Source organism: Carcharhinus amblyrhynchos, chromosome 1, assembly GCF_965287045.1.
Source record: "Carcharhinus amblyrhynchos chromosome 1, sCarAmb.v2.hapA, whole genome shotgun sequence".
NCBI classification, from domain to species: Eukaryota; Metazoa; Chordata; class Chondrichthyes; order Carcharhiniformes; family Carcharhinidae; genus Carcharhinus; species Carcharhinus amblyrhynchos.
The window spans coordinates 45,027,943-45,042,858 of NC_137324.1; the positions used below are offsets into that span (position 1 = coordinate 45,027,943).

At 44.1% G+C, this 14,916-nt stretch overlaps 1 protein-coding gene across 1 annotated transcript in view; it reads left to right on the forward strand.

The window, feature by feature from the left end:
- Positions 1-12,290, forward strand: part of dnai1.2 (dynein, axonemal, intermediate chain 1, paralog 2) — a 258,343-nt gene extending 246,053 nt beyond the window's left edge. Inside the window, exon 20 of the mRNA XM_080215680.1 lies at positions 11,869-12,290. Within this exon, the coding sequence (XP_080071806.1) occupies positions 11,869-11,970 (102 nt within the window). The 3' untranslated portion in view covers positions 11,971-12,290. The remainder of the gene's footprint in view (positions 1-11,868) is intronic.
- The last annotated feature ends 2,626 nt before the right edge of the window (positions 12,291-14,916 follow it).

The following is a 14,916-nucleotide window of genomic DNA, read 5'->3' on the forward strand; positions in this document are numbered from 1 at the left end:
TTATTGGAGTTTTTTGAAGGTGTAACTAGTAGAATAGATCACAGTGAACCACTGGATGTGATGCATTTGAATTTTCAGAAAGCTATTGATAAAGTCCCATGTAAAAGGTTTGCAAAATTAAAGCACATGGGATTGGTGGGAGGGAGGTAATATATTGACATGGATTGAGATTCATTAATAACAGAGAGTTGGAATAAATGAGTATTTTTCAAAGTGGCAGGCAGTGACTAGTGGGGTCTCACAGGAATCAGTGCTCGGGTCCGAGCTCTTCACAATATACATCAGTGATTTGGATGAATGAACCAAAAGCAATATTTCCAAGTTTGCTGACAACACAAAACTTGGTGGGAACGTGAATGGTGTGAAGTACGTTAAGAGGCTTCCGGGTGATTTAGACAAGTTGAGTGAGTGGGCAATTAAAAGCGGAGGAATTTAGAGTAGCTAAGAGCAGTGGGCGAGAAGAGGATTGGGAAAGGTTTAAATGTCAACAAAGATTGACAAAGAAGTTGATAAAGGAGGGTAGGAGAAGCTATGAAGCTGGGCTAGCGCTTAATATAAAAAAGGATAGCAAGAGTTTTTATAAATATATAAAAAGGAAGAGGCTGGCTAGGGTGAACATTGGTCCTTTAGAGGATGAGAAAGGGAACCTAGTGGTAGGGGATGGGGATATGGCTAAGGTCTTGAATAACGTTTTTGTTTCTGTCTTCACGGAGGAGGACGTGAATAATTTGCCGGGTGTTAGCGATGGAAAGGTGGTAGGACTGGAGGGTCTTAATGACATTACTGTTACTAGAGAGGTGGTGCTCGACAGACTGGAGGGGCTGATTGTGGACAAGTCCCCAGGACCGGATGGAATGCATCCGAGGGTTCCGAAAGAAATGGCGGAGGTTATAGTGGATGCCTTGGTGGTTATTTTCCAGACGTCGCTGGATTCCGGGGAAGTGCCGGAAGATTGGAAAACGGCTAATGTTACGCCGTTGTTTAAGAAGGGTGCCAGGCAAAAGGCGGGGAATTATAGGCCGGTTAGTTTAACGTCTGTGGTAGGTAAAATGTTAGAATCCGTCATTAAGGAGGAAATTGCGAGGCATCTTGAAGGGAATTGCTTGATAGGGCAGACGCAACACGGTTTCATTAAAGGGAAGTTGTGTCTGACAAATTTACTGGAGTTCTATGAGGATGTGTCTAGGGCAGTGGATAGAGGAGAGCCGGTGGATGTGGTCTTTCTGGATTTTCAGAAGGCGTTTGACAAGGTACCTCACAAGAGGTTATTGCAGAAGGTCAGGGGACATGGAGTTGGGGGTAGGGTGTTAGCGTGGATAGAGGATTGGTTGTCAAATAGGAGGCAGAGAGTGGGGGTCAATGGGTGCTATTCGGATTGGCAGTTGGTGACTAGTGGGGTGCCCCAGGGGTCGGTGCTGGGGCCTCAGCTATTTACCATTTATATAGATGATCTGGAGGAGGGAACTGAGTGTAGGGTGTCGAAATTTGCTGATGACACCAAGATTGGGGGAACGGCAAATTGTGCGGAGGGTGTGGAGAGTCTGCAGAAGGATCTAGATAGGCTGGGCGAATGGGCCAGGAAATGGCAAATGGAATTTAATGTTGGCAAGTGTGAGGTGGTCCACTTTGGTAGGAAGAATGGTAGGAAGGACTATTACTTACGTGGCGAAAAACTGCAGCAGGCGACGGTGCAGAGGGACCTCGGGGTCCTTGTGCATGAGTCGCAAAAACCCAGCTTGCAGGTGCAGCAGGTGGTCAGGAAGGCGAATGGGATGCTGGCCTTCATAGCGAGGGGGATTGAATATAAAAGTAGGGAGGTCTTGCTGCAGCTGTATAGGGCATTGGTGAGGCTGCAGCTGGAGTACTGTGTGCAGTTTTGGGCGCCGCACCTGCGCAAGGATATTTTGGCCTTGGAGGGAGTGCAGAGGAGGTTTACTAGGCTGATACCGGAGTTGAGGGGGTTGAGCTATGAGGAGAGGCTGAATAAACTAGGCTTGTACTCGTTAGAGTTTAGAAGAATGAGGGGAGATCTCATTGAGACGTATAAGATGATGAATGGGATGGATAGGATAGAGGTGGAGAGACTCTTCCCGCTCAAAAAAGACAGCAGGACTAGGGGGCACAGCCTCAAGATAAAGGGGAGGCGGTTTAGAACGGAGTTGAGGAGGAACTTCTTCACTCAAAGGGTGGTGAATCTCTGGAATTCTCTGCCCGTTGAAGTAGTAGAGGCTGCCTCGCTAAATATTTTTAAGAAGCGGGTTGATGGGTTCTTGATAAGAGAGGGGATTAAGGGTTATGGGGAGAGGGCGGGAAAGTGGAACTGAGCCACGACAGATCAGCCAAGATCTTATTGAATGGCGGGGCAGGCTCAAAGGGCTAGATGGCCTACTCCTGCTCCTATTTCTTATGTTCTTATGTTCAAATACATGGCAGACATAGTATTATGTGGATAAATGTGAAGTTATCCAACAAAGTTTTTAGACGGCGACAGATTGGGAAATGTTGACTTACAAATGGACCTGGGTGTACTTGTACATCAGTCACTGACAGCAAGCAAGTAGATATGAAGACAAATGGTATATTGGCCTTCATTGTAAGAGGACTTGAGTACAAAGGCAAGGATGTCTTTTTGCAACTTCATAGGACTTCGATGAGACCACACCTGGAGCAGTTTTGGTCTCATTGGACCTGATGTTACCATTTTCATTCTAAATGCTGAATCCGGGCACAATTCAGATCCAACTTGGAAAACTGTTCTCATCCGTTTTCTGTTCTCTTAGCCTGAAAGAAAAATCGCGAGTCTGAATCGTGCTGTGAGCAGGGCTTATTGCATTCAAAATAATCGGAACTCTGAACTGCACATGTGCAGTTAGAAAAAAAATGAAAATCGTGCCCTGTCGCATTGCTGCGGCCCAGGACCATTGGCCCTCACAGACATCGCCCCACCCCCACAACATAACTGTCCCACTTATTCACCCGTGCCCCCCCCCCCCCCACTACCCAGACCGATCGCGACCCCCTGCTCCTCTTTGTCCCTCAACGATCACCTGCAGAGTGGCAGCAGACCCCTCCCCCGTCACCTCCCCCACCAGAGATTCATCTGGCCTCCCCACACCCCCCCAGACAATGATCGGGCATCCCCGCCCCTACCAGAGATAAATCTGACCTGACTCTCTTCCTGCCCCCACCAGAGACTGGGCCCGCCTCCCCTCCCCTGAGCCTGCCACCAGACAACAATCTGGCCTCCCTCTGCCCTCCACCCCCACCAAAGAACAATTTGTCCTCCCTCCCCCCCATCAACCAGAGATATGTCTGACCACCTCCTGCCCCTCCACTAGAGGTTGATCTGGCCTCCCTTCTCCCACCCGCCCTCCCCCACCACCAGAGAATGATCTAACCTGCCTCCCTCCCTCCTTTCCACCACCAATCTGAGTCAGAGAGCCATTGGAATCTCTGAATTTATCTCTTCAATAGTTGGAGCACCCGAAAGAGACTTTTGCAAGCATGTCTGTTTCATGCCAAATCTGGGCACATGAATGTGATGGTAAGGGGGAAATGCTGGTAAAGTTGGACGGGTAGCCTAGTAATTCAATTTAAATGCATGCTGTTGCGCCCATTTCTGGCGCGAATTGGATCGCGGCCAAACCTGGGCCTCGGTAAAGTGGACGTCTGCACGGGTGCAGGCATGGATCATGTTAATGGCCTCACACCCGATTTTACCACGTTTTTGCACTCGAAAACAGACGCGACGCAAAGGTAAAATCCGGCCCATTATCTAAGAAAGGAGTTGCCAAAGGAGAGCAGTAAATGTTCACCAGACTGATTCCTGGTAAGGCAGGATAGTCGTATGAGGTGAGATTGAATTGACTGGGCCTGTATTTACTGGAATTTAGAAAAATGAGAGAGGACTAAATGAAACATAAGGAGTGGGATTTTTCTGCCCCGCTGCGCCGGTTGAGTAGCGTCGCGAGGTAGGAAATTTGAGCAAGAGGTGAAAACAATCAGGCTTGCACCCGATTTCTCCACTCTCCCGATCTCACTGGTCCCATTCTACCGCAGGCTGATTTAAATATTAATGACATGCTGTGCATGTCATTAACGAGCCCAGGATGCAACAGTCCCAGGTTCAGTTACCTTTCCAACCTTGGCTGGTTTAGTAAGAATTGTCTAATGAAGTCTATGCCACACCTCCTGAATAAAACATAGGTATGAATACTATTAGCAAGTGTGTTAAATTTTTGTGATGGAAAGTACATTTAGTATAGGAAGCATTCAGGATATAGTTTGTGTCTGTGTTTGCAGTTGAATGTTAAGGGCCACTGCCTGGCCCTCACCCCAACCACCCGGAGTGCTTCAATGGCCTCAGGTCCCACTGGGCAGGCCATCACATCTGGTGGGCACCATCTGTGATCCTCACCAATGAGGAATTTTCATCGGTGAGGATCACAGATGGTGTCCGCCAGATGTGATGGCCTGCCCAGTGGGACCTGAGGCCATTGAAGCACTCCGGGTGGTTGGGGGAAGGGCCAGGCAGTGGCCCTTTGCATTCAACTGCAAATACAGACACAAACTATATCCTGAATGTTTCCTATACTAAATGTACTTTCCATCACAAAAATTTAACACACTTGCTAATAGTATTCATACCTATGTTTTATTCAGGAGGTGTGGCATAGACTTCATTAGACAATTCTTACTAAACCAGCTTTTTATTTATTAATATTCATTCTTTGGAAGTGGGTGTTCTGACAAAGCTGGCATCTATCACCTTCCCACATTTGATAAACTTGCTCGATCAATAGAAATCAATTATGAGTCACATCAGTGACATGGAATTTGAGTCACATATGGGTCACACCAGACCAGGACATTAAGAAAACAGATTTATGACTATTCAACAGCTGCCTGTTAGCTTTTGCTGAAATCAAATTATTCTTAATGGAAATTTCAACATAAATGTCTGCATAGCTTTGCATTCCCTATAACCCTGTCGGTGAAACTGCAGTTGGATTTTTGAGCGTTGATTTTAACTCAGTCTTTCCAGTGGCTGGCTCTTCTAGCATCATCATGATTTCAAATTCTATTGCAATTACCTTAAAAAAAAAAGGCACCCTGTAGTTACGTGTTTTTGCTTATGGTTCGCTAGTGTGCATGGGGCTCTGAAAGCCAGGAAGCCAAACGAAGAATGGGAAAGGAAGGGAAACTGAAGGTGGGGGAATATTCACAGGGGGAAAATTAGAGGTGAGAAGAACTTTATATTCACCAGTAACCAAAAGTAACTCACTGAAACTGCATTAGTAACTAATAGAAACTAATACTGACAACATGTAGATTCTCAAAGCCAACGTAAGTACCATAACTCAGTCATAGCATTGAACTTTATAGGAGCAGACATCTGAAAGTGGGCTAGAAAGCTCAGTGGCCATCAATCAATTAATATCCTGGTATCAAGACTCTCATTTCTTTAATGGTGGACATTCACCTCCAAGAGCTGCCAGCCGGTTGAAAGGCTGTAGCTCTTTAGTCCCAGCAGCACCAGGAGCAATGGTCGCCTGCTGAGACTGCACTCAGCTGAGAGCAGCAGCATAGAGATGGCCTTCAAATCCAGCTGAATGTGTCTGGGGTCACCAGGCCAAGTAAGGCAGTCCCCAGCATGGAGACCTTTGCAGACTCTGTGTATCCTCCTCACAACTTGCTCCCTTCCCTCTTTGTATCGTCAACAAGTCTGGCTACAATGCTATTCGCTTCATCCAGGTCATTAGTGTAGATCATAAATAGTTAAGGGCTGATTACTGATCCCTGTGGAATTCCTTTACTTATAGTTTGCCAACCTGAAAATGACCCCAACTCTTATTAACCAATCTTCTATCCATGGTAAGATATCACCCCCAACATAATGAGCTCAACTTTTGCACTAAACTTTCATGTGGTACCTAGCAAATGCCTTTTGGAAATCCAAATACATTACATCTTTTAAAATTCATTTTACAGAATGTGGACATCATTGGCTAAGCCAGCATTTATTATCCATCACTAGTTGCCTTTCAGAAGGTGGTGGTGAGCTCCCTTCTTGAACTGCTACAGTTCCTGAGGTGTAGATACACCCACAGTCTCCAGATGCAATTTTACAACTCATCCGCTTCATCCTGGATCACAGTGTCTTCACCTTCAAACAGGACTTTAACCTGGTGTTGTGAGACTTCTCACTGTGTTTACCCCAGTCCAACGCCGGCATCTCCACACCTTCACCTTCAACAAGCAGTTCTTCATCCATACGGAACAGCCATGGGGACCAAATTCGCACCTCAATATGCCAACATTTTCATGCACAGGTTCGAACAAGACCTCTTCACCGCACAGGACCTTCAACCGATGCTATACACTAGTTACATCAATGACATTTTCTTCCTTTAGACTCATGGTGAACAATCGTTGAAACAACTATATGATGACATCAATAAGTTCCATCCCTGCATCAGACTCACCATGGACTACTCTCTGAAATTGGTTGCATTCTTGGACACACGCATCTCCATCAAGGACGGTCACCTCAGCACTTCACTCTACCACAAGCCCACAGATAACCTCATGATGCTCCACTTCTCCAGCTTCCACCATAAACACGTTAAAGAAGCCATTCCCTATGGACAAGCACTCCGTATACACAGGATCTGCTCAGATGAGGAGGTTCGCAACAGACACCTCCAGACGCTGAAAGATGCTCTCATAAGAGCAGGATATGGCACTCAACTCATCGATCGACAGTTCTGACGCACCACAGCGCAAAACCGCACCACCTCCTCAGAAGGCAAACACAGGACACGGTGGACAGAGTACCCTTCGTCATCTAGCACTTCCCCGGAGCGGAGAAGCTACAACATCTTCTCTGGAGCCTTCAACATGTCGTTGATGAAGATGAACATCTCGCCAAAGCCATCCCCACCACCCCCACTTCTTGCCTTCAAACAACCGCACAACCTCAAACAGACCATTGTCCGCAGCAAATTGCCCAGCCTTCAGGAGAACACTGATCATGACACCACACAACCGTGCTACACTGAATGTTAAAATGGCGGCGCGGGTTTGTTGGGCTGAAGGGCCTGTTTCCTGTGCTGTGTTGTTCTCTGTTCTTTGTACAGCAACCTCTGCAAGACATGTCGGATCATCGACACGGACGCTATCATCTCACATGAGAACACCATCCACCAGGAACACGGTACATACACTTGCAACTCAGCCAATATTGTCTACCTGATATGCTGCACGAAAGGATGTCCCAAGACATGGTACATTGGGGAGACCATGCAAATGCTATGACAACGGATGAATGAACACCGCTCGACAATCACCAGGCAAGAGTGTTTTTTCCTGTTGGAGAACACTTCAGTAGTCACAGGCATTTGGTCTCTGATCTTCGGGTAAGCGTTCTCCAAGGCAGCCTTCACAACACACAACAGCACAGAATCACTGAGCAGAGACTGATAGCCAAGTTCCGCGCACATAAAGATGGCCCCAACCAGGATCTTGGATTCATGTCACACTATCTGTAACATCCATGACTTGCCTGAACTTGCAAAATCTCACTAAATGTCCTAGCTAGAGACAATACACATCTCTTTAACCTGTGCTTAATCCTCTCTCCATTCACATTGTCTGTACTTTTAAGACTTGATTACCTGTAGACTCGCATTCCAACCATTATTTTGTAAATTGAGTTTGTGTCTTTATATGCCCTGTTTGTAAATAGAACTCCCACTCACCTGATGAAGGGGCAGTGCTCCGAAAGCTAGTGGCTTTTGCTATCAAATAAATCTGTTGGACTTTTAACCTGGTGTTGTGAGACTTCTTACTGTGTTTACCCCAGTAAACGCCAGCACCTCCACATCATTTTTTTTTAAACGCCTCTTCAAAGAACTCAATCAAGTTTGTGAGACATGACTTCCCCTTCACAAAACCATGCTGCCTAACGCTAATAAGCCTATTCTCTTCCAGGTATGAGTACATCCTGACCCAAAGAATCTTCTCCAATACTTTCCCCACCACTGATAAGGTTGATATCATTGGTTTATAAGACCTCTCTATGCCCTAATTAATTATTTGGATTTTATAAATGTATTTATTTACTTTGTTTGTTTAATTAGCACCTATACTCACCCTTGCATCAACTTGCCACTCACCAAATTTCCATTACCACTCTTTTTAACAAATCACTCCATTCAGCACATTTATCCAGCTTTGTGTACACACTACTTGGGTCGATGGGCCAAAGGAGCTAAAATAGCTGAAATGGCCTTTCTTGTCTGCATCTATCTGGTGAGTCGATGCACAAAGGAGTTTTTTTTTAAACTGTGTGCCATTTTTAAAGAGTAAAAATTGGTGGTTTACTTATTAAAGCATGAACTCCTTATTTTCAGTGACTACTAAGAGTAAGCATCGTTATCAAAATCAATTTTCTTTCAAATCCAAACTGTTGAAAATGAGTTTGAATATAATATGGAGACATATCTTACTTTCTACAGAACAAAACAGTTTGTATTTCACAGGAAAATACTTTGTACATGTAAGTGAGAAAGAAATGAGGGTTATGTTTTTGCCTTTGCTGGTGGCCCACTTAATATCCCATTAGTAGACAGTGAATTATGAAGTGTAATTATGAATTATGCAGACGCAGCACGGTTTCGTTAAGGGGAAGTCGTGTCTGACGAATTTATTGGAGTTCTATGAGGATGTGTCTAGGGCGGTGGATAGAGGCGAGCCGGTGGATGTGGTGTTTCTTGATTTTCTGAAGGCATTTGATAAGGTGCCGCACAAGAGGTTATTACAGAAGGTCAGGGGGCATGAAGTTGGGGGTAGGGTGTTAGCGTGGATAGAGGATTGGCTGTCAAATAGGAGACAGAGAGTGGGGGTCAATGGGTGCTATTCGGATTGGCGGTTGGTGACTAGTGGAGTGCCCCAGGGGTCGGTGCTGGGGCCTCAGCTATTTACCATTTATATAGATGATCTGGAGGAGGGAACCGAGTGTATGGTGTCGAAATTTGCTGATGACACCAAGATTGGTGGAACAGCAAATTGTGCGGAGGGTGTGGAAAGTCTGCAGAGGGATCTAGATAGGCTGGGCGAATGGGCCAGGAACTGGCAAATGGAATTTAATGTTGGCAAGTGTGAAGTTGTCCACTTTGGTAGGAATAATGGTAGGAAGGACTATTACTTACATGGCGAAAAACTGCAGCATGCGACGGTGCAGAGGGACCTCGGGGTCCTTGTGCATGAGTCGCAAAAACCCAGCCTGCAGGTGCAGCAGGTGGTCAGGAAGGCGAATGGGATGCTGGCCTTCATAGCGAGGGGGATTGAATATAAAAGTTGGGAGGTCTTGCTGCAGCTGTATAGGGCATTGGTGAGGCCGCAGCTGGAGTACTGTGTGCAGTTTTGGTCGCCGCACTTACGCAAGGATATTTTGGCCTTGGAGGGAGTGCAGAGGAGGTTTACTAGGCTGATACCGGAGTTGAGGGGGTTGAACTATGAGGAGAGGCTGAATAAACTAGGCTTGTACTCGTTAGAGTTTAGAAGAATGAGGGGAGATCTCATTGAGACATATAAGATGATGAATGGGATGGATAGGATAGAGGTGGAGAGACTCTTCCCGCTCAGAAAGGACAGTAGGACTAGAGGGCACAGCCTCAAGATAAAGGGTGGGCGGTTTGGAACGGAGTTGAGGAGGAACTTCTTCACTCAAAGAGTGGTGAATCTCAGGAATTCTCTGCCCGTTGAAGTGGTGGAGGCTGCCTCACTAAATATATTTAAGACGCGGGTTGATAGGTTTTTGGTAAGAGAGGGGATTAAGGGTTATGGGGAGAGGGCGGGAAGGTGGAACTGAGACACGACAGATCAGCCATGATCTTATTGAATGGCGGGGCAGGCTCGAAGGGCTAGATGGCCTACTCCTGCTTCTATTTCTTATGTTCTTATGTTGTTATGTTCTTATGAACCTGAACAGGCAAGTTATAACAAACCATCTTCAAACTAGTCATTCTCAATGCATGTGGCTCATTAGGGAAATATCTTTTTTGAATAATAAAAAATATATCTCAAGCTACATTATAACAGTGACTATAGTCCCAGAGGTACCTAATGATTGCAAAGCACTTGGGAGTGTCCTGAGGGTGCAAAAGGTTCTATTTGAATGCAACTCTCTCTCCATTTCATTAATACTTAGCATAATTCCTAACAATTTAATTGTTTGCATACTTTGGTTCAACACTTTCAGATTTCAGTGGGCCAAAAGGCCCACTTGCTCCCTGGTTTTTGCCTTTTTTTGTTAAATTTATTAATTCAATTATCAATTAAAAAAAGCTTTAAAATCATGTTTGCTGTAGTATTTATTTTGTATTCCACCATGTATCTGTCTGAATTATTTCAAATCTCCACTGTGACTTGCTGAATTACAGCATTGCCTTTAAGATCAGACCTCACACAAATACTGCTTGGACTCTACAGCTGCCATTTTTGCACTATTGTGAGGTTTGCAGAAGAGAATCTGCTTTAGTTCAGGTCTAAATATAAGTTAGTTCCTGCTTGCAGCCAAGAAAACAACTAAAATCTATTGTGAACCTGCAGCAGTCTTTTTATAATGCTGTATTTGTCCACTTTGTCATTTAGATTGCAACCTGTCTTTTTTTTAAGATTTTGACTAGGAAATTACTAAGTAAAAATGTTGTAGAATATAGGAAAAAAGAAATTGTCACAGAAGCTTAGTCTTTTGTTTTGAAACCTAATGAGTAAATGCTTGTCATAATAGCTAAAACAACAATTAAAAGAAATTGGTTAAATCCAGGGCTCTTTTTTCTAGAATTAACAAGGAATATTCCCCAGATGTATGAGTTTTGATGGCAACTGTGGGTCAGCCAGGGTAGGATAAAGTTGAAAGGTTAAAGTGGTCCTTTCAAAACAATTCAAGCCCAATTTATGATGGTTTGATAAAGAAACTGTGAGATGGCATACATTGCCAGCATGAAGATCAGTTTACAATGGGTTCATTGTAGGGTAACACTTGTCCCATTCTGTATCACCAATGGACAAGATTACTTCTCTATGCTAGCAGAATTGTACACACACTGAAGGACAGGTTTATGATTTCATTACAATCTACCATATCACCCAAACAGATAAAATCCTCCCCAATATATGTGAACTCCCAACTCCAGATCAACTTCTGCAGATTACACTTTCATTTCCATTTCTCACTGTTAAAAGGCAAGTCATTTATTTTTTGCTGTGAATTTGCATTGATGATCAAACTATTTTGTTTAGCAAAGAAACAATTCTCTCCTCAACTTAGTCTGGATTTCAAACTGGATCTCAGAAATGAAATAGAGACATTTTTGAACAATAAAGGAACTAAGGTAAGTGGAGCTGAGTCCACAGAAAGGTCAGCCATGATCTTATTGAATGGCGGAGCAGGCTCGAGGGGTCAGGTGGCCTATTCCTGCTCCTAGTTCTTATGTTTTTACAAAATGACAATTTCACTGATCTACATACCACCATTTTTGTTCTTCTATTAAAGATAATCTGAATACTGAAAAATAATTGGCAAACTTTAAATTTGACAAGGGTGTAAAACAGCTGTGAATGTATTAGCCACCTATTATACACCACATTTGGTTTTCCTTACTATTGAAGGGTATCTCCTGGGCAGAAAATCTGATCTAGCCAATTTTACACTTCTGTTTTGGTTGTAAATTCTTTCAAATATGTGACGTTTCACCATGTAATTTATTGTACAATTCTACTGAAAATTTCAAATGGTTTCTCCAGCAGTGCTACTAATCATATTGTTGTGTTCTAAACTATTATTATCCCATTCAATTTTAGGCAAAGAAAGGACAAGAAGTACAAAGAGGACCTGAAGTGGAAGTAGCTAAAATGGACAAGCTGCTGAGCCTGGTTAGAGACCCTGACACTAAGCAGAAGTAATTTGACTTCTTCTGAGAGAATAATTGATCACCAAGTCCAAGTGCATCAGCATTCATGCTTAGGTCATACGGAAACATCCCTATCTCTTGCCAGCCACTCACAGAAATGAGGCACCAGATACTTTTTGTCACAATGTTTTTGAAAATACAACACAACCTCCTCACAGGATGCAGTGATTTCACATTCATATATTCAGCAAAACCTATTCAACACATTGCATTTATAACTAAACTTATATTTTTCTACTGCTTCAAGGTAGTTCTCCTGATAATCTGTCAAAATATAAAGATTTGTTAAAATTGCAGCTATCTTTATTTTGATGCATCTTATAAATAAAATTCTGTGTGTTATTTGGTTGTGGAGAAATGTTTACTTATATATAAAATATATATATTTTCCATTTGTATAGTAATTCTGCAGTTGAATTCATTAAAACATCAGTATATTAATTCCAGTTTACAAGGGAAACTAAAGCTTTTTAATATCTGATTCACAAAGTCCTTTAGATTGCAGGACTGTGTGTGACCAACAAAGACACAGTCAATAATCGTCAAAGATTTTAGTTTCAAATACCCACCCCCCACACACACTGTAGGTAATGATTTTAGTAAGTTTGTTCGTATTATTTACATCATTTATGTATATCTGCAAAAAAAAATTCTCTGATGCACTTTCAAATGAACTGTTCCTATTTTTCCTCTATTTTCCTTAGCACTACTGATTTGTCTATGGTGAAATACAGCGACAGGTCTGTTAACAGCCAGTCATCTCTGCTATTTTCTGAGCTCTGTTTTTTTTTGTAAACTGTTCATCTTCCAGTACTGCAGGGTCGGCAACCTGGTACATTAACCCAACCTTCCTCTGTGCAGGTTCTGCCTAACCTGCCAAGTATTTACAGCAATTTTTTTTAAAAAAGAAAGCAATTTACAACTATAAGATGTTTTAGAAAAGTCAAGTGAACCTTTATCTGCATTAACGTAGGATGTCAGGGCTAGGTACTGAAGATGAAATACTTATCCACTTTAGGCACAGAGCCAGATTTACCACCCAGGTTACGCTGGCTCTATGGTGTAACATGAACATATTTTAATGTCTTCAGAAATCATAGAACATAGAACACTACAGCACAAACAGGCCCTTCGGCCCACGAGTTGCGCCGATCACATCAACACCTACCAATCTATAGACCTATCTATAACCCCCAATCCCATTAAACCCCATATACTCATCCAGAAGTCTTTTAAAAGACCCCAGCGAGTTCGCCTCCACCACCACTGACGGCAGCCGATTCCATTCACTCACCACCCTCAGTGAAAAACTTACCCCTAACATCACTTCTGTACTTTCCTCCCTGCACCTTAAATCTGTGTCCTCTCGTAGCGACCATTTCAACCTGGGGAAATAGCCTCTGAGAATCCACCCTATCTATTCCTCTCAACATTTTATAAACTTCTATCAGGTCGCCTCTCAACCTTCGTCTCTCCAGGGAGAAGAGTCCCAGCTCCCTCAAGGCATGCCTCCCAGTCCAGGCAACATCCTTGTAAATCTCCTCTGTACCCTTTCAATAGCTTCAACGTCTTTCCTATAGTGAGGTGACCAGAACTGCGCACAGTACTCCAAATGAGGCCTGACTAGGGTCTTATAAAGTTGCAGCATTACCTCCCGATTCCTAAACTCAATCCCTCGATTAATGAAGGCCAGTACACCATACGCCTTCTTGACCACATCCTCCACCTGTGAGGCCGATTTAAGAGTCCTGTGGACCCGGACCCCAAGATCCTTCTGCTCTTCAACACTACTAAGACTCCTGCTCTTGATAGTGTACTCGTTCATCCCGTTGGCTCTGCCAAAATGGACGACTACACATTTATCCGCGTTGAAGTCCATCTGCCACTTCTCCGCCCAGTCCTGCATCCTATTTATGTCCTGCTGCAACTTTTGACATCCTTCCAGACCATCCACAACACCACCGACCTTCGTGTCATCAGCGAACTTACTTACCCATCCCTCCACTTCCTCATCCAGGTCATTTATGAAAATGACAAACAGCAAGGGTCCTAGAACAGATCCCTGGGGTGCTCCACTGGTGACTGACCTCCATGCCGAATAAGACCCATCCACAACCACTCTCTGCCTTCTGCAGGCAAGCCAGTTCTGGATCCACAAGGCCAAAGGCCCTTGGATCCCATGCCCTCTCACCTTCTCAAGAAGTCTTGCATGGGGGACCTTATCAAACGCCTTGCTGAAGTCCATGTACACCACGTCCACTGCACTTCCTTCGTCAATGTGTTCAGTCACATTATCGAAGAACTCAACTAGGCTCGTAAGGCACGACCTGCCCTTGACAAATCCATGCTGACTATTCCTGATCATGTCAAACCTCTCCAAATGCTCGTAAATCTTGTCCCTCAGTAGCCTCTCCATCAGCTTACCAACCACTGAGGTCAGACTCACTGGTCGGTAATTTCCTGGGCTATCTCTGTTCCCTTTCTTGAAAATAGGAACTACATCCGCAATCCTCCAATCTTCCGGAACCTCTCCCGTCTCCATTGACGACGCAAAGATCATCGCCAGGGGCTCTGCAATCACTTCCCTCGCCTCCCACAGTATCCTGGGGTACATCCCATCTGGTCCCGGCGACTTATCTATCTTGATAGAATTCAAAAGTTCTAACATATCCTCCTCCTTAATATCCACATACTCAATCTTTTCCATCTGATGCAAATCCGTAGCAAAATCTCCCAGATCAGCTTCCACTGTGAATACTGAGGCAAAGTACTCATTAAGCACCTCCGCCATTTCTTCTGGTTCCACACAGACCTTTCCCCCTTCCCCTTTTATAGGACCTATCCCTTCTCTTCTCATCCTTTTACCTTTCACATATTTATAGAAGGCCTTGGGATTCTCCTTAATCTTACCCGCCAAGGTCTTCTCATGACCCCTTCT